The sequence below is a fragment of the Mixophyes fleayi genome, chromosome 4 (genome assembly GCF_038048845.1).
Source record: "Mixophyes fleayi isolate aMixFle1 chromosome 4, aMixFle1.hap1, whole genome shotgun sequence".
In the NCBI taxonomy this organism is placed as follows: domain Eukaryota; kingdom Metazoa; phylum Chordata; class Amphibia; order Anura; family Limnodynastidae; genus Mixophyes; species Mixophyes fleayi.
In genome coordinates, this window is record NC_134405.1 from 11,797,593 (window position 1) to 11,824,868 (window position 27,276).

At 40.5% G+C, this 27,276-nt stretch overlaps 1 protein-coding gene across 1 annotated transcript in view; it reads right to left on the minus strand.

Annotated features, from left to right (window-relative positions):
• The window catches only part of LOC142150400 (alpha-2,8-sialyltransferase 8E-like), a 91,158-nt gene extending 64,573 nt beyond the window's left edge, over nt 1-26,585 (minus strand). The window contains exons 1-4 of the mRNA XM_075205596.1: nt 26,396-26,585; nt 21,843-21,964; nt 20,610-20,756; nt 16,920-17,021 (exon numbers count right to left, since the gene is read on the minus strand). Of these exons, the coding sequence (XP_075061697.1) occupies nt 16,920-17,021; nt 20,610-20,756; nt 21,843-21,964; nt 26,396-26,585 (561 nt within the window). The remainder of the gene's footprint in view (nt 1-16,919; nt 17,022-20,609; nt 20,757-21,842; nt 21,965-26,395) is intronic.
• Between the last annotated feature and the right edge of the window lie 691 nt (nt 26,586-27,276).

Here is a 27,276-nt window from a genome sequence, read left to right on the forward strand (position 1 = left end):
TTTATTTTACGGAAGAGCTGTCACGATTTTTAGGCAATTCTTTTAGACCAGACCAAATATCAAAATGTTGTGCAGACTCATCTGCATCACCACTGGGTGTCTTGAGAAAGCTAAGGTTTTTCCCAGCAGCAATTTCCAGAGAAACTGAAGGAGGAGATGTCATTGTGTCATGTGCCACTTGAGCTGTCAGCTTGCTGACCAGGAGCGCATTGCATCACTTGAGATGTGGGTCAGTTGAAAAAAAAAAAAAGACATAGCTCTTAAACCTAGAATCAAGCACAGTTGCCAAAATGTAATGATTCAATTTCAAGATGTAGATAACTCTTGGATCCTGGAGAAGCGAATAAAGTACTTAATCTGCAAGTCCAACATAATTAGCAGAATTGCTTTGTTTCATTTCCTCCTTCAATTTCTCTGGCTGCTTTTCAAAAAGTCTAATTAGGGGAATCACTTGTCTGCACTCTCTTCACAGGTGACTACTTCGAGTGGTTTCAGCACCTTGCACAACACGGAGAATATTCTCCACTGCGCTGGACTAAACTACATTTCCCCTAAATTCTATTCTTCTTGCAGCTGCTGCATTCTCCTGCATGCTGTTGCAGAATCCCGAAAATTACCCTAAATATTTTGTGACACAGAGAGCAATCCCGCATGTCATTGTAAGTTTTTAAAAAGTTCTGTACCACCAAGTGGATTGTGTTTGCAAAACAGGGAATGTGATGGAATTCCCCACGCTGTAATGCTCTAACAATATTGGTGGGGTTATCAGAAATCACATATCCTTAGGAGAGTCCAAGCAGAATTAGCCATGTTGCAATGACATCCCTTAGTTTTTGTAACAGATTGTCAGCGGTATTACCCCTGACCTGTGCCTTGCCTGGTCTCTGATAACAACCTCTCATTCCAGCCTTCAAGACTTCTCCCGTACTGCTCCCCACTTATGGAATTCCCTACCATGCTCAATCAGACTTTCTCACAGCCTTCAAATCTTTAGATGCTCTTTGAAACCCCAAATCTTTTTTAGAGGTGACCTTATCATCGATAACACTATTCACACTAATGCACCCTCAGAACTATCCCAATCTCCACTCTGAGCCACACTCACTCCTCTTGTTTCAACTATGCCCTCTTCCCTTTAGAATGTAAGCTCTCTAATTAGCAGGGTCCTGTCTTGTTTTAAATATGTCCTTGTCTTCCCTACTGTATTGCACTGTGGAGCACTGTGGTTCCTTACAAATCTACGATAATAATAATAATAATAATAATAATAAGTCTCATAGTGAAGCAGATGATACACAGAGTAGCCTGCCTCTGAAAAATGCAGCGTTCTTTGGTACATGCTGCTGCTGTCCCTGCTGTTTAAGGCGAATGACCAACCCAGTGGGCTGTTAAAATCATATAATCTTTAGTTTACTCAGTTCCGCTTGCCCACATATCTGTGGTTAAGTGTACAGTGGGTAGAATGGCATTTTGCAGCCCAATAATTACATTTTTACGAACCTTCTGGTAGAGGTGAGGAATAACTTTTCTAATAAAATGGTGTCATGATGGAATTTGATAACTGGGACAGAAGACCTCAAGTAACTGTCTAAAACCAGCTGCATTAATGGTGGATATTAGACACAGATCTAATACTAGCATAGTCGCCATGGCGTCTGTGATCCGCTTTGCCACTGAGTGAGAGCTTTCATACTTACTTCCTCTTGCAAAGGATTGTTTAACAGTCAATTGTTGTAAACTACTAGTAGTCTTCTTCTTGGTCTGCATCTGGGATGAAGATTTACCCCCAGAAGCAGCAGCAGCAGCAGTGGGAATGACGCTCAAGAATTCTTGAGGAATCCTGGAGAGTGGAGGAGTCATCTAGCCTTAGCAACTTGGATGCAGGACTAACTCTGATAGCTACAGAGGATATTGATGAGGACATTGTTGTGGGTGTAGATTGCAGGCTTCGGAATCTAGCTGAGAGAAGGGACCAAGCTGATGTTGGACTGCTTGTTGTTATTCTTTTAGCATAAGTTTCTGATTTTCCAACAGCTTGCCATGAACTCGCTTCAAATGGCGTAACATGGATGAGGTTCCTAGATGGTTAATGTCCCTATTTCTACTGACTGTGGCTTTACAAATGCTACAAGTGACTAAACAACTGTTGTTAGGATTTGGGTAAAGATAATTTCACACATAAGAGTTGGATTTTTTGGTCTTATACCTAGGCATGAAAATGGCCATCTTCTTAGCACTCGCAAGAACTGCTGCAATCTTTGATTGAAAGTGTATGTAAATAATATTGTGATCTGTGAGGTGGTCAAAATTGACTGCAAATGACTGGAAATTAGTGTCATTTAGGTTAATAATAATGTAGGGGGAATAAAAAGCAAACGTATGCAAAAATAATAGTTTTAGCCCAAAAAATTAGGGATTTTAGAAAAACAAATTGGGATCCAAAACCAAAACACACAAGGGCGGTTTTGCCAAAACCAAAACACGAAGTTAATCCAGATCCAAAATCAATAACCAAACACGGGGGTCAGTAAACATCTCTAATTATTATACAGTGCAATGTGATCATTTGTAGTATAGATACTCAATATAATAATTTAGTAGAGTTTTATTATAAAAAATGTATTGCTATTAAAATGTATTGCTATTAAAATTTAGCAGTACAGGCATTTTAAACTAGGCATCTAAGATGCATGGACACTTTGAGGGAGCATGTGACAATGACTACGAGTAGGGACAACTAGTGAGGAAGTAGAAGACAATAAGATAATAAGGAGTTAAAATGTAATGCAATTCATGGAACAGCTGTTATACTAGTTAATAATAATAGGAAAGTAGTATATATGTTAGAGTCTCTTCTAAACAACAGTGTACTTACTAGTTTGATTGAGACAAAAACATATTTGATATGAATAAAAAAGGGGAATATGTCACAATTTAATAGAAAAATTAATTCTATCCCTGCAACATAAAAGCATGTTTATAGGAAACTTTTATCAAACAACTACTGTGGATTTCAAGAAGATATGTAGGAATTTGGAAAAAAAAATCTTGAAGGATAATTTAACCAAAAAAGAGAGAAAAGCTGTAAAGAATTTTACATCTAACAATAATATCATAATAAAGTCTGCAGATAAGGTCAGTGCAAAATGTGAGTGATTACATCAGTAAAGCCCACAGGCAGTTTGATAATCAAAATTAAAATTGCAAATTAGGAAGGAACGCTACAGGACACTATATGGCTGATTATAAAATGTTTTGGATGAAGCGCTGGCTCAGGGAGCTATATCGAGGGAAATATGGACATTTTTATTTGATCCTCACTTTATCATCCTCATTTATTATCACTTGTCCAAATACATTCTAATTTATCACATTTTGTAGATTTTATTTCTTAGTGCTCACGTCATGTCTATCCACTCCTACATCAGGAACAATACTACATTTTTACATGTAATTCAATATATTGTTTGAAAGTAGAATTATTTATTTTTGGCTAGCAATACTGAATTGTTTTTATAGCAATATCCCACATATAGATGGGATCAAATCGGTTAATTGTTTTTTAAACCAAAATTAGGAAATAATGAATCATGAGTTCATATAGGAGTCCATTAGATTTAAATTAAAGCACAACTATTTTTTATTGGATTCACAGTTTTACCTTAAGACACTGGGTACTGCCATGGGAACCAGTTTGGCTCCGAGCTTTGCTAACCCTTTTATGGGCTCTTATGAGTCTGAGTATATTTTAGGTGGTGGGTTCGGGGCACATCTGGTCCTCTATGGCTGTTACATAGACAAATTATTTTTTATTGGGATGTTATATCCATTAAACAATTTATCACATATTTGAATAACATAGACTCAGTTGTCCGAGTTGTCTCTGACATCTCTGTCATTTCATCTTGGATATCCTCTCCCCACCTCAAGCCCAGATTTTCCAAAATTGAGCTAACAATATATCAGCCAATAGAAGCTGCCTACTTGATAACTCTGTGGACAACATAGAATAAACCATACTCCTCAAGATTGATGCCTAGGTGTCACCCTTTACTCAAAACTTTCCTTTGTTCTTCACATCCCTTCTTTATCCAATCCTGGTACATACATCTAAAAACAGTTCCAGAATGTGTACATATCTCACTCAAGACATTGCAGAATCTTATATATACCCATTATCTCCCACATTGACTACGGCAATAGCCTTCCCTCCGGTCTTCCCCTAATCCATCTCTCACCCCTACAATATATTTTGAATCCATAGGCTAGACTGGTTTTCCTTGCAAAACATTCTTCTACTGCTGCTCTGCTCTATCAATTCCTATATTGGTTTCCTGTATTTGCCAAATACAATATACAATACTTTTACTAACATATAAAGTCATAAACAAAACTGCACCAACCTACATCTCTTTACTTGTCTCAAGATATCTCTCAGCATGAAGCCTCCGCTCTGCTCAGAATCTACTTCTCTCATCCACTCATTTCCTTCTCCCATTCCCAACTCCAGGACTTTTTTTTAGGATGCACCCACTCCCAACCTCCCTTTTCTAGAGTCTTCAAAGATCCAAGCATTCCTTGAAACCTCACCTCTTTCTTCAAGTTTTTCTTAATCCAGAGCCATCTTCTTTACCTACCCAGTTACCACCACTCTATACAGTTCTCTAAAAGATGCATTTATTTTTCTTCCACAATCAAAATCTCTCTCACCCCTTTGTCCCACTTTTCACTTTTTCCCATTACAAACTGGTTGAAGTAATATGCAATATGTGGCACATACCCTCACGTATCACACTCCAATTTTCCTGTTGTTTGTAGGCTTGTCTTCTTTGTCTATCTGTTAATACCCAGCCTTGATTTATTACTGTCTTTGTCCCAAATTTTAAATCACTGTGGTGCATGATGGTGGTTTAGAAATAAATGTTAATATTAATAAGAACTCTCTGGGTCCAGCACCTGCAATGAGTTGGTATTCCAGTAAATCTACAAAACAACCCTGCCCTTTGTGCAATGACTCACTTGCACCAACTTGTGATGATTATGTAGTATATGTAATGACTGATTGTTTTTTTCTGTTAAATTCATGTATGACCATGTGAATATTTTATGTAACCTTGCAAAGTAATCTCAACGTGTGCTTTGCTAGATGACATGAGTTTTAACTTATGCAAGTGTCATTAATCTTTTGAAACTAGCCAGGCTCGGGATAGATAAGGGTCTTGGAGGAGTTTGAAGCCCAAAGTTGTAAACCATCTAGCCACATAAGCAGAGCAGAAGTGAGAAATTCTCTGAGGTGCCCAAACATATATCTTAGTGATAGATAATTCACTTTCGAAAGCTCTGTGTCACTTTGGGAATCAATCTGACTTAATTGAAAATGTAATTGCTAAGCTGGGGTGAAGAGCCTCTAAGAAGGGTTTAAAATCATCTGCCTTAGACAATAATGTGTGCATTTTCGTGAGGGGTCTTTCAAGACTGAAATGTCATATTTTTCTCAATTGTGTTCCCTCACACACCAGGGGTTAAATATATCAAGCTGTGAGTTTTCCGGAGGGTTTGAAAATCCAATCAGATTCTAGCTATCATTTATATAGTACATTCTACAAAATGACAGCTAGAATATGAATGGTTGCTATAGGCAACATCTCCACTTTTCAAACCTGCCGGAAAACTCTCAGCTTGATACATTTACCCCCAGGTCTTAACTAGTAAGTAGTAATTCTGATTTTATTTCCTATTTTATTTTCTGAAAATTATTTATTCAAATTTATTGTATTTCTTTTTATTAATTTTTGTGACTAAGCCTTGGAATAATTTTTCAGGTTAAATAAATTTAATCTAGTGTATTCTCCGTGATTCTTTGTGAATTTACCAAGCCCAGGGAGGCTCATGCTACATGTGTATATGATTAAAGTGTGAAACATTAATAAGTGGTTCTGGTGAACATAAGGACACCATAATAAATCCTTCATGGTGGCAGAAGAGGTGTATTCATTGCTAAGTGACTAAGGTGATACCAGTCACGGCCAGCTGTTCAGATTGCTGTATCTGGGACAGGTGTTCATGACACTTGTAATTTCCCACTGCCTTAAAAAAATAGTACCTGTTTTATCATCATGAGAAAATGGTTATTTGGGAAGTAAAGAAACAATAAATCATAAAGATTATCCTAGCGCTGTTGGTACTCCCAAAGGATGTGAATAAATTGGTGTATTACTAACATTTTTACAGGACAACAACAAAATGTTCCATAAAGAATTTTTTCCAACAATTTAGAAATCATGAAGATTCTGTTTCAATAACATAATTGTACTTTTTGGCAATTATGACAAATTGAGATCTAAGAGAGATATGAATCTCTATGAAGTGTATTATTGTCTCTTCAACACATTTGACTTTAAGATGTTTTGAAGTATATTTCAATTGTCTAAAAATAAAAGTCATTATTACTATCGGATTTGCTATAGTCAAAAGTGCAACAAACTGTTTGGAACCCAAGTGAGTATCATCCAGGTTACCCTGGCAACCTCTATGATTACTGTGGAGGAGATTGTGAACGAGACGTGAACCACACATAGTTGCTTACCGCAAGTGACGTTTCGCCAGTTCCGCTGACTAGAGATGTGTTTATTGCATGAATCCATCGTAAACATCAGATGATTTTTGACTTTATTGCAAAATTGGACTTGACATTACCATGGAATTAATGGGTAGCTTGTGGGTTGTCATGATAGCTCCTTCAGAAATCAAAGCTGCTACTCTGTGGACTGAACGTGTATGCACTACGAGGATTAATTTATTCAAATACTTAATGAATTAAAGTGTATTTTATTCTATTGTTAGACTTTATATTTAATCATCATTTTATTTAATTTGTTTAATATTTGTCTTTTATTAAAATGCTTAATGGTAGATGTTCTCATGTAATAAACAGTCCTGATATCAACAGTGAGGCCATTTACATTCTTGATAAAATACATGGGGAACCATTTGACCCGGGTGTAAAGTTATCCTTAAACTTGGGTATGCCTTATCCGAATTCGAAAACCCAAGTCCCTTCTGGGCTGATGGAACACAGCCAACAATTGTGCCCCCTTTACTGAAACCTATGCCTATTCTTCGAAGGGAGGAGGGTTCAGTCATTACATAAATTAAACTAATGTGCACTCACAACGCATTTTCCACCGACTTATTCAATGTAATCCGGAAAAAACAAAGCTCAGAACAGCTGGTGTTGGCATCCAAAACACTAATGAAATGGTCCCGCTCTGGTAAATAAAATAACATACAGCCGCCAGATCGAAGGGTATGGGAACCCAAACCAAAACCATCCCACAAAGGTTACCAATAAAATACGCCCTGGGCCGGTGTAGCCACATAAAGCACCAGCAAGATAGCTCAAAACCAGGAGGGAAAAACATGGCTTGTGCAGGTGTAAGCATCCAAATCACCTGCGAGGAAGCTCCAAATCCAGGGGGGAAGAAAAACATGCCTCCAGCAGGAGTTGGCACCCAAAGCACCGGCAGAAGGTCTCCAAAATGAGTAGGCAACTTGTCTTGCAGACTGGAGGCAGAAAACCATCAGCCAGGGGAATTTATAATGTAGCATATGTAACCTCCTACGTAACACCACAGTGGGCATACCAATGGTTCACTTTGCCTGCTCAATTAAACCCCTTAGAGAGGGACACATAAAGTTAGAAATACACACCTCAACTTTTCATTTCCCATGGACTTAACTCATCTCTGAGTTATAATAAAATGTTTAACTGTTGATTTTCTCATGTAAAATACACTTCCCCTCTTTACTCCCTTCCAGTCTACTAATAATAGTGAGAGAGCCACTCCACTGAATGATAACCTTGTAAGGGCTCTCGCCCCTACTGCTTCTGGCGGTTTTGGCACAGGACCTAGCAAGAAGACCCCCACATAGGATACAAGAGTGCAAGAACTGTCAGGCCGGCCCCTGAAGACAGTGGGAAAATGCTGTACCTACCACCCAGAGGAAAATGGCCAGGCCTACCTTGCATAACTGGCCTACAAGTCCGGGCAGCTTAGGTAATTCTATTGTTTTCAAATAAGCATTGCATATGCGATTGTATTGTGTTTCCAAAGCACAAAGTAATTTATTTTAGCAGATGTAAAATTTAACAGTTCAATACATAATTATAATACAGTACAGCCAATACCAAAATATATATACATACCGCTATGCTCAATTGCGCTAGCTGCGCTCCCACTGATACCTGAACACAGTACTTCACTCCAGAATACTGTGGTCAGAGAAGACTGAGGCCAGTGCCAGTGAAAGCTGTATTATATACAGTCAGTGTTACAGTGAAAACAATGCAGATGGTGTGGCCTGCTTCTATTGGTCCAGGTATCAGGAAGGTCCAGAGTGCTGCAGGTAATAGGCCAGTTCAAACCAAAAATATCCAAAGTAGGGGGTCGTCTCTCCAGGGGTTGTGCTCTGACTTTCCTGCCAGGAATCCAGTTACAACTAGTCTATTAGCATTTTATAGTCAGTATTTCTTTAAAAATGTATTCCCTAACATCGCTAACTAGAATATGCAATGTGCGATCTCTTCGGTGAAGCAACCGTACAACTGCTGATGAATACTGGATTAAAAGGATACCAGATATGACACGTTTCCTGTAACCTGAACCTTAAATAACACTAAAGTGTACATATAATCATAATATATAAACTAATAATAAGCTAAATACTATCTGCTCACAAATCACTGTGGAATGGAATCAATATAAATATGAAATATATAAATAACTAAATGTTGTAGTGAGAGTGTGTGTGCGTATGTTACCGCGTGATCGCGCCATGCCACGTGTAGCGTGGCGTACCGATCGCGATCGCACGGTAATACAATATTAAAAAATATACTTTTGTTCATCCAATTATACGACTTCGACTAACCATTCAACCAGCTTACTGGGCTATGCACCGAACTTGGACGAGTATGCGCTAGTCCTGTGACAAGCAGAGAAAGCAGGCAAAACATTGTGGACAGAAAATACATCATGCTCACCCACCCAAACAGATGCCAGACCCAGAAACAGAGGCCAGACACATCTCATGTGTAACGCTCCGGTCCCACAGATAGTACCTGTCTCGTTACCTGCAGTCCATTCATCTGGAAACTGCCATGTCCCAGCATCAGACATTCTCCAGTTCATTCATTCAGTTATATTCAGATCTGTGCAGGTGCAAGCCTATTGCACTTCAGGACCTCCTCCCTCTTTTTCATTGGCTAAGCACTTCTGGAGCACTATTTAAACCTCCTGGATTCACCTGTCTGATTCCTGTTCTTCAAGCTCACTTCCTGCAGCCTGTGGTTCTGGTTCCTGTTCTCCTTGTGGTTTGCCTGTGTTCCAGTCTGCTCTCAGTTTGTGGTCTGCGCTAAACTATCGCTGTTCCAGTACCTCACTTACAATCTCCAGTGTGCTTCATTGTGACAGCTCCGGTTCTTTCATCGCTACCACTCAGAGCCGCTACTACATCTGTGACTCATCAGCTGTTACCACGGGTTACCTCCGTCACTCCAGTCTGCTCTCAGTCTCTGGCCGTGTTGAACTATCGCTGCTCCAGTACCTCTATTACCATCCCCAGTGTACATCATCGCGATAGCTTCAGTTCTCTCATCACTACCACTCAGACCCGCTACTACATCTGTGACTCATCAGCTGTTACCACGGGTTACCTCCACTACTCCAGTCTGCTCTCAATATCTGGCCGTGTTGAACTATCGCTGCTCCAGTACCTCTATTACCATCTCCAGAGTACTTCATTGTGACAGCTTCAGTTATCTCATCACTACCACTCAGAGCCGCTACTACCTCCGCTACTCCAGTCTGCTCTCAGTCTCTGGCCGTGTTGAACTATCGCTGCTCCAGTTCCTCTATTACCATCTCCAGTGTATTCTATTGTGACAGCTCCAGTTCTCTCATCACTACCACTCAGAGCTGCTATTTCATCTGGGACTCATCAGCTGTTTCTAAGAGTTACCTCCACCACTCCAGTCAGCCTTCAGCCTATGGCTGTGTTGAACTATTGCTGCTCCAGTACTTCCATTACCATCTCCAGAGTACTTCATAGTGACAGCCTCTGTCCTCTCGCTGTATAACACAGAACACCTATTCTCCTAGAGACTCCTTGGCTGCTGACTATCAGCCTATATTATTGTTGTGCCTGTATTTATACCACTCATCTGTGGACTTCATCGTCTCCATCCACTTCACCTGGCTGCCCCACATCGTTCTGCTGTACACTCACTCACGGGACCGCGACCTGCAGACTTGGTGCAGCTAAGACCATACCTCCTTGCGGGGGTTCCTGGTGAAAACCACCTGTCTGTTAGACTCCACACTTGTGGGTGGCCTTAGCCAGGTTCAGCAGAGCCTAGGGATCAATTTCCTGTAAACCAACCGTGACATCATGGAGGATGGCCAAACCCGATTCTTGAGGTTGATGGACCCATTTGTGGTCAGATTGTGAACAATGGAGATGCCTGCAAGGTAAAGAGAAGTACCACAGCAAGCTAAAATAAAATATTGAAAATTAGCAAACCAGGCATGCGCCAGGTGTAGGACAGTTCAGGGGGAAGCCAAAGAATTAGGATTATGACATTTGCGTTAACCTTACAGAAAGTTATTGTCAAAAGAAAATGTCTAAAGAATAAGAATGACCTTAGTTCATATGAGCGAAAGACATATTAGCTGCATTATACCATAGCATAGATCCTATAATTATAGGGCTAGTAGTTATGTCATAGCCAAACTTGTCTCCAAGTTTGTCTCCATGCAAGTACCATACAAACATTATACTTACCATATGCATATATACATGAAATCCTGAAATAAAAACAACAGTTTGCATTAGTCATAATGCTACACTTTGACTGATATAAAGGCAGCAACACCATCTATATAAATGTATATGGTATTCCGCTATTCAATCAAAATCTATACTATCTACAGTACTTTCCTCAGACTGCCTAACATATTTATCATTGACAAGCTATTTTAGAATGAACATTTTTATGGAGCACAAATTAATGTAAAATTTATTGTGTCATGCAACACTAGAGAAATATTACTGCCAGCTCCTGTTATAATAGTCACACTTATTGTCATCACTTTGTTCATGAAATTACCTATAAAACTAATTTTCTTGTCTATGGCACTCAGTATGCAAAATAAAAATGCACAGCAGAAAAGTCAGTGTTAGTGCTCCAGGAAAAAATATAACATTTTATAACATGCTGCATTATATCTGATCAGTCTCCCCTTTTGGAAATTTCATGAATCTCCAGCAATCAGCCAACAGCCTCGCAGTCACCTGTAAAATCACTCAATCCTTCTGGATTGCTCATTGTCTCCCGTGACCCCGAATGTATTGGAATCTACACAGACCGGTGCTGCTCGTCCTACAACAGTTTAGGGCATACAATCTGTACGTATGACTTGCTATTAAAGGCACTCCACACCTCTGATGTCACAAGCAGCTTTGTCTAAGACCTTTGGATGGCAATGCCAGACCCTAGATGCCGGAGCTGCTACAGGGGCCCTATCTGATTTAACGCCAAGCCTACCAGCCCAAATCATTGGCCTCTTTGCAATTATGTTATGTTATGTTGGCAAGTCCAGCAACAAATAAGGCTGGGGGAGCAAGGGGCTACACTATGGGGGAAAGCGAGCCACATTGCCTATGCCCCTCCAGCTGTACAACATGGCTGGGCCACATGCCCCTTGTGTAAAGTGTGGAGTCTGGGGGAGCTGGGGAGGCAAAAAAAGTAGAAATTTCATTCAGAAACTTGTCCTGCATTAGAGGTGTAGGTATCTCTTACATAGACAGTGAACGATAATAAAATACAGTTATATGTAGCCCCCTGTACATCCAGCTACGCTTACTACTCACCAGTGGAGAGTCATTCACTCTTTCTTTTCTATGGACGCCTCATAGAGTCATTTATGTACCTGCACTCATTGCTGCACTAGCTGGCAGACTGACTTTACAAGTCTAAATCCCCGCTTCCTAATATCCGCAGCTGAAGGAGCAGGAGGAGCACTACTCTATGCCCCCCAGCCACAAGTGCAGAGTTACTAAATGGCTAACATCCTCCTGGGCCACGCCAATGTCAGTGACAGGGTGATATGTGCAGTTGGCATACATGCTGGGAAATGCAGCAACTTGCTCTACATGGAATGGATTGGGGCAGTAGCCACGAGGACAGGCTTCAGGACCAGGTAAGTATGGAGAAGGAGAAAAAGGAGAGGGGAGGCTGAAAGGACCCCATATCCATTGAGGCGGCGGTGGTGGTGGTGGATGGTTCAAATGACCAGTGAAATTGATTGGAGGGGGCTGAAAAACTGGCACCAGAGGAGAAAGAGAGAAGGCTAAAGAGACAGGGAAAAGGAAATGGGAAGAAGGCAGTATAATACAGGAATAAGGGGGGGGGCTGAAGGAAAACAGAGGGCTAGAAATTACATTAGAGACAGGAGGGATAGAGAGGAGACCTGCACATATCTCCACAACTTGTCTTGCAGACCAGAGGCAGAACACCATCAACCAGAGAAATTGATAATTGTGACCTCCCACTGAAACACAGCAATGGGCGTACCCAAGGCTCACTATAACCCCTTAAATTAAAAGCTGAGATTTGCGAACACACACCTCAGCTTTTAATTTCCCTTGGGTTTAATTCATCCCTCGGTTATAAATCTGCAAACCAACATAATTAAGTAATACTTACTTGTGATCTGATTGGATAATGCAAGTTTAGAAAGGACTTCCTGTAACCCAACATTGTCCACATTGAGAAAGACTAATACAATACAGTTGAGGAGGTGGAGATAACCCTGTATCAGTCTTCTCACCAGTATTGATACCTTTTGGAGCAATTGTCCGATGACATCAACACCCCGAGGAACTTACTATCTTAATGCACACTGTGATTTATCAATCCATTTTCTTGTAAGAAGAACTGCATATATTCCGCTGGATGCATTTGTTTTTATTTGGAGTTGTTTGGACACTTTTATCATTTTATATATTTATTTGTGTTTAGAAATATCACTGGAATGGTTTGTTTATAACTGAACGACAATATGTTTTATTTATTGTTTTGATTCACATGTTGATCTACAGTTTGGGAAATAAGAAAAAAGGAGATAGAGGCAATTTAAAGACTACAGTGAAAATGTAAGAATTACACATTTTTTTTATATCCCTTGGGGAACCAACAGTGCTAGGATTCTCTTTATGATTTATTGTTTCTTTTCTTGGTTTTGAAATTTGTGTTCAATTTTCTAAGGGAACACAGGCTGTAGTTGATTGGAGAATACATGCTTTTATTTGATTTTTGTGTGGGAAGTAGGACACAGCGCTGGATCTATCTAACATCTGCATGACCCTTATGTTAGAAAAAGGAATCACCCCCACTCTTAACCCACAAGGGGTCATTACATATACTTGAAAAAATTATTAGAGAAGGAGAAGGTCATTTCAGTCAATGGGACTTTTGACTTGGATATTCCATTGTGGAGAAATGATCAAATGTTTTTAGCCATCAATTAGATATGGAAAAGGATTTGTGCATAACTTCACCTGAAAAAAATACATGGCTAATTATGCATTCTTTTATTTCTTTTCTAGACTTGATTGGATTTATTGGGGGCATTTTTTGATGACAGTTAACGCACTTCGGAGATGTCCTTGGATAGAAAACCAGACAGAACACAACCTGTTACAGTGAGTATAAAAGCATTAATGCATATTGTGTGCTAAAGGGGTCATTTTTCTGCCAGAAAAAACATTTGTAGTGTAGAATATGTTTTCTGGGGGTAGTACTACAAAAATACACAAAACCTAATGCATTTTATGCTTCCGAGAGCATAAAGTGCAAATGTTGAGGTATTTGAATAAAGTAATAAACAATACTCCTTCTATCTCCTGACAAATGTACGTTGTTCTTTTATTCCCCTAGATTGATGGTTGTTTATGCAGATTGTAAAGCATTTGGGAGATGTCTTGTAGGCAAGTGTGAGAGGTGGTTGCAACAGATGAGACGAAGGTGTGAGGGAGATTATTTAGAGATGATATATGAGATGTACGAAGGCAGTGGCAAACGCAGGATTTGTAGAGGGGGGTTTCCACACCACGCTGCCAGTGGGCGTGACCAGCATGCATGGGGGCGTGGCTATAATTTTAGACAGTGCTTGGCTGCTCTCCAACTCTTCCTAACCCCATAATATACATGGGCAGTGCTGCGTGTACTACTGTTTGGTGCACGCATCTCTTCATTTGTAAGTAGAGCTGTGTGAAGAGGGAGCAGGGTCCAGTCACCTAAATTATACAGTGCCCCAGGCTTGGAGGGGGGTTTCCAAGCACGAGGAACCACCCCCCCCCTCGGTTTGCCTATGAAAGGGGCAGTGTTGTTGACGACTTTGTAGATGAGCAGTTTGAATTGGATTTTGGGGGACATGAGGAGCCAGTGTAGAGATTTGCAGAGCAATGTGGTGAGAGAAAAAGAAACAATAATTATAGGAGAATTGTACACAGGAATATAGGTCATGGGGCATCTAAGATATGGATGGGTGAAGCGGCATGAACTAGAAAAGATTGATAGTCTGGAGAAGCTGATGTAGAAGGACAGGCAGCAAACAATCATTATTATCACCATTTATTTATAAAGTGCCACTAATTCCGCAGCGCTGTACAGAGAACTCACTCATATCAGCCCCTGTCCCATTGGGGCTTACAGTCTAAATTCCCTAACACATACACGGACACAGACAGACTAGGGTTAATTTGATAGCAGCCAATTAACCTAACAGTATGTTTTTGGAGTGTGGGAGGAAACCAGAGCACCCGGAGGAAACCCACACAAACATGGAGAGAACAAACTCCTCACAGATAAGGCCATGGTCGGGAATTGAACTCATGACCCCAGTGCCGTAAGGCAGAAATGCTAACCACTGAGCCACCGTGCTGCCCAATCATAACATTAAATTACAATAGGTTTGAATAGAACAAATATTGAAGAAAATTGCTAAATGTTTGTGGTCACTAACAAAAGAACACTTACCAGAGAAAAACTTCTCAAAGTAATAACGTTTTCATTAGGTAGTGTAGCTATCAGACAGAAAACGTATGTGATAAGCTGGCCTTTGAGACAAAAAATCTTATTTCTTTGACCTGTAAGTTGTTGGTAAAAACATTAAACCGCTATGTTCCAAAGCAGCATTTTTAAATGTGACCTTGTATTCTGTTTTACTCTGCTGTTGCCAGAAGCACTCTCTGCTCTTTACTACCTAGAATAAGAGATGTATATTTTGTGTGTGTGTGTGTGTGTGTGTGTGTGTGTACACAGGTGAATGTATGTGTTTGAGCAAATATGCATGCATGTGTGTTTGTTATAAAATACAAAGCTGTAAGCCTGTTATGCACTAATAAATTTATGCTGAGACTGACACTAACTTCTCTTTTAAATACTGTTTTTTTTCTGTTCCCTCCGTAGTGTTTACTTTAAATAACAGATAAAAGTTATATTAAAGTAATTTCATCGTTTTCCAATAATCATTGTCTATGTGATTTATGTGGTTCCAAAGCACAAGCAATTTATTTAGCAAAGGCAAAAGAATATGTTCAATATATAAGTACAGCCGATACATACGCTGTGCGGTGCTGCACGGTGCTGTGCTCTGCTGCGTTCTGCTGCGCTCTGCTGGAACCAGCTAGACAGTCCTTCAGTTCTGAAGACTGTGGTCAGAGTGACTGCCTAGCTGATTCCAGGGAGCAATATATATATATATTTTGTGTTACAGTAAATACAATACAGATGACTTGGCAAGTTTCCATAGGTTCAGGCTATAGGAAGGTCCAGTGTAATGCAGTCCATAGGTCAGTTCAAACAACACCCTCCAAGGGTGTGGGTCAGCTTTCCAAGGGTGGGGGTCAGCTCTCCAGAAGATGAATGATAATGTTCCTGCCAAGAACTAAACTGGTCTATTAGCATTACACAGACAATATCATTCTAATCATTTATTCCCTATCATCCATAACTAGCATACGCAAGCAGCGATCCTTTCGGTGAATGAACCGGACGTTTGCGAATAAATAGGGGATTAGAATGACACCATACATGACATGTTTCCTGTGACCTGAACCTTAGATCTCAATAATGTGTACATATAACTTTCTAATATTTAACTATAAGCCGAATAACATCTGCTCATAAACAACTATGTATTGGAACTAATATAAATATGAACTATATACAAGTGTATGTGTAAGTGCGAGTGTATGCATGCGTTATTTATCGTGCAATTGCGCCATGACACGTGGCGTACTGATCGCAATCGCACGGTAAAACAATATTAATCAATATACTTTCTTTCATCCAATTATTCGACTTTGACAAAAGCCATGTTGCATTGGAGAAGGAGGTAAATTTAAAATGTGATGGCATATTTATAGTTGGGGTAGGGCATGTCCTAGATCAACTTTAGATTTCAGTGTACAAATAAAGCTATCAAGTATTTGTGTGCTACATGAAAAACAGCCATTATTTTCCTTATGGGCAAAATAATAAAATGCCTTTTATCCTATTTCGTATGCTGAAAGTGCACAGTATTTGTTGGCATTCTGTGCAAGTGTACAGTTGTATCTTACCATTTATGTGTTTAGTTTATACATACAGTTGTAAGAGCCCCACCCTCGATCTCCACCCTGGGTCCAATCTAGGGTACGACCAACATACAGAATAAAGGAAAGGTATGCAGAAAACAAATCAATGAATCCAAAGCTCTCCATGCAGAAAGTATATCAGGATATATTATGTAGATTAGTGAAATGCACATCAGAGACTGTAGCTGCAGACTCAATAAGATGTAATGTTCACTCACCTTTGTCACGTTATCACCTCCCCACAACCTCTGTATCACCACCTGCAGCAAAAGGAATTCTCCTAGTTCTACAGCATCTAGCAAGCCAAAGTCGGTCAACATCTGTTACAGGTTTATTGCAGATTGTAAATTATTCATGAAAATTCACTCTATTGACAAACATACATAAAAAGAAAAAATGGATGAAGCTGATAAGTGACATCAGTATTTTACAAAGAAAAAAGAAGAATATAAAAGCCTGTTTTCCATGGCTACTGCCGCTAGTCCAGAGCCAGACACCATTAAACAGTAACTGGAAGTGGCATTTTTGGTTCAGGATGCAATCCAGTGCACCCACCGATAGGTCAGATGCTTTTTGGATAAACTAGGAGCAGCCTTTCTTCTTTAAGAAGCAGCATATTTTTCATATCATTCCTAAGGAAACCAAATTCCTTACACAGGGGAAATATCATATCTAAATACAATCTGAACTGTGCCTCAACATAATCAGATTATACTCATGTTCTCTTTCGAACATCCTGCATCTTCGATTTCCTGAATTTATGCTGAGTAAACGGGTTGGGTACGGATTTCCAGTGGTGGATCTGTTGATAATTATCCTGTCGAAAACAAAAAAGGGTAAAGGCTGACAGATTCGTTCTGTTGATATGCTTATAATGTAGACATTGTGATTATCGACAGTAGTAATGTAAACAGTCACAATGTCTACATTAAATGTGCAATGACGGCACGTCCGGCGGCTGTACAGAAACTGGACCTGCTGGCACAAAAATAAATAAAAACATTAAAAAAGGTTAAAACTACCGCAAGACACTAGAAGGGAAATGTATCAAACTGCGAGTTTGCCAGCGTGTTGAAATCGGGTGAAGAATAAGTCCAACTCGCTTGCCTAGAACTGAGTCTCTTGACTGATTCAATGTAAAGCATATTTTCATGAATCATAAAAATGGTGATGAGTATCACCTTACAGCCAGTGTCTCTACTCCACGAAGGCCCATTTGTTAGCAAGAAGTTCATGGTCTCCAACGTCATAATTGGAATATGCAGGTGCAAACTTGTGGGAAAGAAAGGCACAGGGATGTAACCTATGGGCATAAGTATCTTTCAGAGAGAGGATTGCACAGGCACCGACATCCGAAGCATCTACCTCGATAACAAATGGTAATTATGGGTTAGGATGGCGAAGTACGGGTGCTGAGATGACTTGCTTTCAGGCACTGAATTCATTTAAGGCTTGAGAAGACCAATTGGAGGTGTCTGCCCCGCTTTTGGTCAGCGAGGTGATAGAAGTCACTAAGACCGAGAAGGAGTGAAATGAATCTCCAGTAGTAATTGGCGAACCCCAGGAGTCTCTGAATCACCTTCAGATTGGTGGGTAGTACCAAATCCAAGATGGCATGGACTTTACTAGGATCCTTGGATAAACCCTTTGGGAGAGATGATGTACCCCAGAAAGGTAACCTTTTCAACTTCAAATTCCCACTTCTCAAACTTAGGGAATAGGTGGTGCTCCTGGAGTCTGAGGAGTAAGTTCTTTACATGTAGTTGGTGTTGTTCTAAGGATTTGAAATAGATCAGGATGTCATCTAAATATACAACAATGATCTTGCCCAAAAAAGTCTCAAAGAACATCATTAATTAAGGCTTCAGAAACTGCTGGGGCATTACAGAGCCCAACGTACATGACAAGATACTCATAATGGCCTGACTGAATATTGAAAGTAGGTTTCCACTCGCCCCCTTTCTTTATCCATATGAGGTTATATGCCCAGAAGAGATCAATTTTAGAGAAGATGGTAGCTTCATTTGGAGGGCCTAATGAAACTCTTACTAAGGTTCTCCTTAATGTATTTCTCCATGGGAGTAGATAATGCATAGAGTCTGCCCTTAGGCAATCTAGATCCAGGGATCAGGTCAATGGCATAGTCAAAATCATGGTGCAGGTATAACAAATCTGTGGCTTTTTTTAGAGAAAACATCCAAGAAGCTATGATAGGGATAAGGTAGTGATTCAGAAACTGATTGCAGAATTTGAACAGGTAAAGACAAACAGGTAGTCGAAAAAAAGGAGCAATCGATGAGATGGTTATGGCAATGAAGCTATGGATGACCAAGGGTAAATGGAGCTGTGGGACAACTACTCAAAAAGATGGCTAACCTCGATGAGTAAAGAATTCCAATAGAAAGGAGAACTGGAGATGTTTTATTCAAGATCATTCCGCCTACCAGAGGATTACCATTCAGACCACAGACTGTGATGACAGGTTCCATCTTCAGGAAAGTAATGCCCATTTATTCAGCAAACATCAAATCTAGAAATTTGCCATCTATTAAAGAAAGTGGAGATATAGTCTGTGTGGCCATTGAAGGAGATCTGCCCAGAAACAAGGAGAGAGTTCTTGGAAGAGATCAGTTGTACCAGCACCCTCTGGGGAGTTTAACATAATCAAACACATTGATTTAAACAGCTCTACTGAGCCATGTCACACTATTTCTAGGAATCCATTCAAAAACACCTATTTGAAGATTTATATGCCCAGAAATTAGTTTGCACATGTCACCTCCCCATTCTAGAGGGTGGCAGGGAAATTGTTGATGATTATTCCTGCTCACCTAACACAATGCTTCCATTGTGACAGTCTGTCTGTGTTACCATGTTGCTTTTGTTCTTGTGCAGCACAGTAAAGTGACATGGTGGGGGGGTCACATTCCAACTGGGTTACTGTACTTTTCTTTTGTCTGAGAGCCATGTACTCAACTGGCCACACCCACAGTGCTGCATTCTATCCTGGGCCCTATAGGGACCAATTGTACATGCCTATCCCAATTACAGACCCTGCTTTTAATGTGAGACATAGGCAAGGCTTCTTCTGTTAAAACTCTCAGGGTCTAAGAACAAAGGACAGTCCATGTTGCAGGCTGCATGGCAGAACCTCTCACCTCGGGTCCAGTGTCTAGGAAAAATGTTCTGGGATTGGGTCTGCCTGTTGAGGGGGGTGAATTGGGGTATGGTTCCTACCTGGCCCTTTAACATAGATCCCTGCATTGCTCCCACATACTGTGATCCCCCCTGAAAGCTCCCTGTGGCCACATTGTTATCTAGCAATGCAGCAGTGGTCTCTGTGAAATCGAGGACAACACACAATATACCATCTCCTTGTCCTGCCTCCTAATCCATCTGATTCCTGCCCCTGTGACACAATACCTGATTTAGACTTTCCATTGTAGGATCAGGGTTAAGTCTGGAGGTAATCTCTTGTAATAATCTTGTCTCCATCCTTAGCTTGGTCTCTACTTGGGGTCTAAGTGAGAAAGCACCTTCCTTGCCGCTAGACTCAGGTATTGGGGAACCCCCTTATTTTGGTAGAGAGGGGTACACACTAACCCCTAGTACCACCTTCCCATTAAGCTGTTCCTCCACATTATGCTACACTACTCCTTCTTCACCTGGCTTAGTATACAAAGGTGCAAGGTGGGCCCATCTGCCTGTGATCCTCTCACACCTGTCTTTACCAGAACCCCTAGAGAACTAGCTGAGCTACCCACCTTCTCCCTCTTATGCTCCTGTAAGTGGAAGCCTCCATTGATCACTAAAGTTTTGGCCCATGCTGCTTCATGCTCAGATGGATACACAATTTTCCTCTGCCCTCCCTCCCAGTCACATGTTGCCCTTACTTCAGTACACATTACCTGTGAATACACTTGGTTAATTCTGAATGCATCAGACTCAATAACACCCTCAGCTGGCACAGGTTGAACATGTATTTTATCCAAGTAAGTATCATGTGCAGCATTGATAACACTAATGCCCACTTCAGTTATCTCAGGACAGGGAGTCTGTAAAGGAACCAGGCTAGATTTCAAGACAACACAATTTACCATATTGTAATCAGAAGCATCTATCATTGCAGGAGCTGGAGGTAGGGGGGTTAGAGAGACTGATTCGGGGTCAGTGTTACCTTCTGGCATCCCCCTTCCCTCCCCCTCAGAGAATGACTCTAGGATATTGTCACATTCTGCTACCAGCCCTCCCCCCTCCCCCTCAGGGATTAATTCTGGCGACCTGACCTGCACTGCTTACTGGCTTGTGAACACTGACATTTCAGAAAGTCTACCCAGGTCAGGTACAATTGAGCATGCATGTTCCTTTCACAACCTAGATTACCAACTTCAGATACAACTGAACAAACATTTTCCCTGTCACATCCTGATACCTGGGAAAAAACATGGTTAATTTTCGAGTCCACAACATCCCTACTAGCGACATATTGAGATAATATGCTGCCTAAATTGGTTCCAAGCAAAACATTTGTAGGAATATGGTCTGATACCCCTACTTCCCTTAGACCTCTTCCAGCACCCCAGTCAAGATAGACCTTGGCCATAGGCACAGTAAGGTGAATTTCACCCAACCCTTACTCCAAAATACATTTTCCTGGAATGAAGTCCTCTAACCCTACCAGTTCTGAATGCACTAGCATTACATCCGCACCAGTATCTCTTAACCCCACATCACCCACAGTGACTTTGCAGGTTGTGGTTCTGGCCCCCTTCTGGACCAGCAACACACAGGACAGCTGGAGAAGATTGCAGGGGAGGTAACACCCCCCTCCCTCCGAGGAGGGTGAAGTGTTCTTCTTTTCTGAACAGGCGGTACTGATGTGTCCCACCTGGTTGTATGCAAAACATCGTTGGGGGTCTCCTAAAAATGACTTTGCCCCCACCCTCCCAAAAGATGAAAGAACAGGGGCTGATGGTGTTTAGGGGTGTGGCAATCATCCTCCTGGCCGCCCCCCTTTCCAGGCCGCCCCCCTTTCCAGTCCCTCTCTTAGCTGCAGGTGCCCGGGTGACTGTATGCTTGTCAGCCAGTCTAGCTGCCTCCACAGATGACTCAGGGTCCCGATCCACTACCCATTCCTTCACATCAGCTGGGCACAAAGTGAGGAACTGCTCCTGGTTCATAAAATCTTTTAGACCAACAAAGGTGGTGATCTTTAACCCTCCAATCCACTGTTTAAATGAGGTGGACAGTTGGGCCACAAGTCCTAAATAAGTATTAGATGAACTGCATTTTAAATCACAGAATTTCTGTCTGTGCACCTCTGGAGTGATATTAAAACACTGTAGCAGGGCACTATTGATTGCCTCATAATCTCTGTCCATTTCAGGTGGGAGTTCTGCAAAGGCCTCTAACGCTTTCCCTCGCAAACCATGGTTTAAATACTGTACCCACTTATCTTTAGTTAGTCCATATTGTCGAATAAGAATACAAAAGAAACTCCCCAGCGCTATAAATGTGCACATGAAGAAATTATATTGCAAATATTTAATAGATGAAAATGTATATATTAATCGAAAACACAGAGTTAATGTATCCTGTAAGGCACTCCCCTTTTGTAAATATCCAAAGTGGAAAAATCACAAAACAAGAAAAAAGAAATAACAAAAAATGTCTGCAGACAACCAGAGCAATGAAAGGTCCCTTATACAGCTATCAAAAAGTTAAAAACATATAGACCAAGGAGAAAAAAAGAAACAAAAGAAAATGTGATACGTCAAATACATAAGCGTTCCATATACAAGCAGGTGACAGAGATAATGTCCATACAGCCTACCGGTAGTTATAAACAACCTTCCTTATAAACGAATATTGCAGTACAGAATTCCGGGGACATTGCGCCAAGAAAGATAATGGCCAAATACCTTAAATGTGTAGCGTGTCTGTAGATCCTATCCAAAATAGAGAGACAGTCTCCCGCTGGTCTCCCCAAGAATATGCTGAAGGGAAAAAAAAATATCCGGCTGTAAAATATTTGCAGAGTCTTTCGGTCATAGCCACTTCCGCATTAATATGCGCCTGCGCAGTAGCGCATAGTAATGGATGGTTATGCTACTGTCTGACGTTTTCTGTTTCTTCAATTTGAATGGCAATCAGTAAGGGTTGTGGAAATAATAATTCACAATAATTCATATTATCACAATATGTATTCATTATATACATTAACATATTAACAAACACAGAAAATGGTATGTTTTAGTAATTGCACTTTAAGAAATGATTTACTAATCTTAAGCAAGGTCTACGTGACCTGGTCTGATAACAAACAAAATAATAAATTATGCTGTCAATGCCATAAAATTAATAATGAGGGCAGGATATGGGCCAAAGTACAGGAATAAGGAGTATAGACAGGATAAGGGGTAGAAATAGAAAAATGTCAGCATAATAAGTCTGATAAAGGCAGATAAAGAAATAGCGTAACACCTGCTCAATGTCTAAATAAAAAATGGAATTTTACCAAAAGTGCTGAAACAGACATCATACATAATTAACAGGGATTTTGATTGGTTAAGAAGATCATTATGTCATTTTGGGTATAAAAGATGTGTACTAAAGATATACTCTGTACTTTATAAAATCTCAGCTGATTCTGACATCTCTATGACATTCAGGCTGTAACCTGTACCGAATAAACATCTATATTGCAACAAAGACTGTTCATCGCTTTCAATCAATATCGTTCCAATACAACAATTTGGGGGCTCGTCCAGGGTGCTAATATGGCAGAAAGCCCTGGTAACCGCGTGTATGTGGTTTAAACCAACGCGTTTCACCTGCGCACATGACAGGCTTCCTCAGGGATTGTGAAAACGCGTTAGATTTTAATCACATACACCCTAGCTGAGGTAATTTACATATTCTTGGACACATATTCTTGGACTATATGTGTGACAGGATGGACCGCCTATGCCACTCTGTCTGTTGTTGCTGGGAACCGGCTGGACTTACTTTGCCACCGCTCCCTTTCGTTATCCCAAATGTGACCTCTTGCCGCAGTAGGAGGGGCTTACAAAGGCTGTCACCACCAGACTCATATACCAGCATCCAGAACCGGGTTTCTTCTGGGTAACTGATGCTGCTAGCGTATCTCATTGCTGGTGTACCTGGGCTGGTACTCCTGACCTCCTGAATCAGGGATGCTGTGGATGGATCCCCCCTGGCCTATCACATTGACCAGGGCTGCAGGGTAGCACGCAGATCGGTGGTACCGGAAAAGCTGGGTCCAATCTGTAAGTCACAGGAATACAGCAATATTGAAGATGTTTCCAAGCAGGTCTTTGAAGCAAGATGTTTATTTGATCTCACACTGATTAAAGGTGACAGTGCTCACTCAAATCAGATGAAATCAGAAGAACAAGTGTTCAATTCAAGCCAGTGCATTTTATACAGTTTAGACACAGGCTATTTTTAGAATCAGGATGTAACCTGTTTATCAAAACATAGATTTACATGCATTGCAAAGCTAACAATATTTACACTTATCTGTGAAATTCTAGAAACGCTGTAATGTCCTGCATCTTGTTTTTAGATGCAGGAAATCTAGCAGCACATCTTTAATTAAACCTTCCTCTCTTAAAGTTATCCTACACAAATCAAAAGATCCAATCAACATGAATCCTTTCTTTAGACAGTCGCAGAATACACATTCCCAAGGACAGGTACAACCCCAATCAAAGTATTTCCTTACACAAAGATATGCAAAAGGATTTCAAAACAAAGGCTTATTGTATCAGATACAGTATATACATCAGAAATAAGGCATTTGCTTTAGAAAGGTTAAAATAGAAAAAAAAAATGTCTACCCTGGTCTCAGAAATGACAATTTCCTATCTCAATATATACACAATATCAAAAATAAGTGCATGTGCAATTATATAAATAAACGCCCTGCGCTATTTCCTTTAAATAAATTTATACCAGAAGTTATTTATCATTGATCCAGTCACACTATGTGTCATGCGCAAGCTAAGTTTTAGGCATAAATCTGCAAATAGGTGTTTGTGAATTATTCCTAGAAATAGTGTCACCTGGCTCTCAGAGAAGCTGTTAGATCAATGGGTTTTGTGTATGTTAAACTACTCAGAGGGGGCTGGTAGATAAGGGTAGCACCTTGTACCATTTATGGCAGGGCACAAATGTGAAAGTCTTTGAGGATATCTCTTCCAAGACAATGAAATCTAACACGTGTTTGGGAGGCCCTAGACAGGCCGACTGCAGAGACCGGGTTGTATGTTAATGACAGATTCAAGCTGTATATGGTCACAGGAAAATATAATTTTCTCCAATCTTATACTTACCAGAGGCATGTGTGGTATGCAGAGGAAGGGGAATTTATGACATGTTGTTTTGAGGTAAAATCATGTTTGTAAGCCATACTGTTGAAAAGTTAGGACGGGGTGAAGAAAACTTGACTTAAAAGTATTCCTACAGCAGAGTCATAAAACCCTAATTTGCATTCTACCACCCTGTTGGTTCTGACCTCACAGGAAAGGGGGCTGGGGGGTCCTGCAGCTTGGTTTTAAAACTGTAGTGAAAATGTAAATTCGGGTTCACTCTGAGGGAGTCATTTGATTGAAGAGGTCCCATTTTTTCTGCTTCTCCCAGCACCAGAAACTTGATTCTAAGTAAGGTATCAATTCTGTGTTTTATCCTTTTTATTTTATAAGAAAAAATTGCTTTATATTTGTATGCCTTTTATTATCTGTTTATCTGAAGCATTGTGGATGTATTTTCCATATTAAATTACCCTTAATAAGTTCAAGTCTCTGTGTTCTTACGAATTTACGCAACAGTTTGGTCCAGACGCTACATAATTGAAATGGGGTGAACGTTGTGGTTTATGTTAACTCTGATTAAAGTAACTTATGTTAGATTAATGCTAGGGAGAACCGAAGGCTTCCTAAATAAGAGTGTCAGCTCTTGTCAGAAAAAACCTTGGTGGTGGCATAATTAGTATCGCAAAGCTAATGTGTGGCATAGATAGGGAAGGATTTAAACATTTTAGACAGACCAGGTGGTTGCTTTTTTGGTTAACCCTGTGTCACACATACATCACGCAGACTCAGGTGAGTGCTATTCGTGACACTATGTTTTTAACTTTTTGATATACTGACATATAAGGGACATTTCATTGCTCTGGATGTCTGCAGACAATTTTTGTTGTTTCTTTTTTCTTGTTTTATGATTTTTCAACTTTGAATATTTACATAAGAGGTGTGCCTTACAGGATTCATTAACTCTGTGTTTTCAATTAACATATACATTTTTATCTATCAAATAATTGCAATATAATTTGTTCATGTGCACCTTTATAGCGGACTTTTTTTTTGTATTCTTATTTGACTTTCTGCTAGAGAGGATTAGGGATCTCCTGTTTGCCTCCCCCTTGTTTTGGCAACTACATTTTCATTTACAATTTTCCACGGAGAGCGCTGGTATTCTTTTCTTTAGGTTTATTCCATACTGTCGGCACATCTTTTCAAATTCTCAGAAAAATGCATCTAAATCCCCGTCTTTTCCAATACAGGGAAATTCTCTGGACGGGGTCTACTGATACCAGCCTCTCTGGCTTCTGGCTGGCGTTGGAGCTTGGCAAGCTCCAGCTGGTATCTCCACTCGGCTTCTCGCTCGTCACCTTCTCTTTCTGCTTGGCGCTCTGCAGATTCCATGTCCTCACGCCTCTCTGCTGCCTCCATAGAAGCGCAACTCTCTGCTGCCTCCATAGCAGTGTACCTCTCCGCAGACTGGCACTGGCATTCTGCACCTTCCTTCTCCTGGAACTGCTGTATAGGCTGCATTTTGGTTGCAACGTCCGCTGGGCCCATCTATTTTAGGGCAGTTTGCAAATAAACAAACTTGAACTATTAGGATTATCAGAAAGTAACAGTCCAGAGTTTTGAGCAATATCCACAGTCAGGCCCTCTTCTGGGGCCTGATTCATCAAGGTACGCAAACTCATGTTTCATACTTTGAGTGACGCAAACCCTTATATTTGCGTTGGAGTTTGAGATTGAGTTGACTTTGAGTGCCGTATCTGCTCTGTTTGCGCTGCGTATGTGGTGTTTTACGTGGCTCAAGTCCCGTTTAGCAGATGCGTATGAGTTTGCGTACCTTGATGAATCAGGCCCCTGAATCCTAGCTGTGCCCTTCCTGGGACACATCTACAAGTTGATGCTGATCTCTCTGCAAGAGGGCTTCAATCTATTGCTCCTTGCTTTTGCCACTGGTGGGAATTCCATTTTCCTCACATTGCGCAATGAGCGCATCCTTGGCTATATGTTTTTTATGCAGCCACCACCCTCAGTATAATCCCAAATAAAAAAAAGATAAGAAGAACAAGAGAAGGGGTGGGGGTAGAAACATCTTGCTGTATGTCTTATAATGTTTTAAGCATTGAGTTCAGTCTCTGCTGAATTAATCTACATTTCCTTTCTCAGGAATAACACACAACCCTAATTCACTTAAGTTCTTAAAAAGTTAAAAATATATCCCACTACTGCCACCAATTTGTCACAA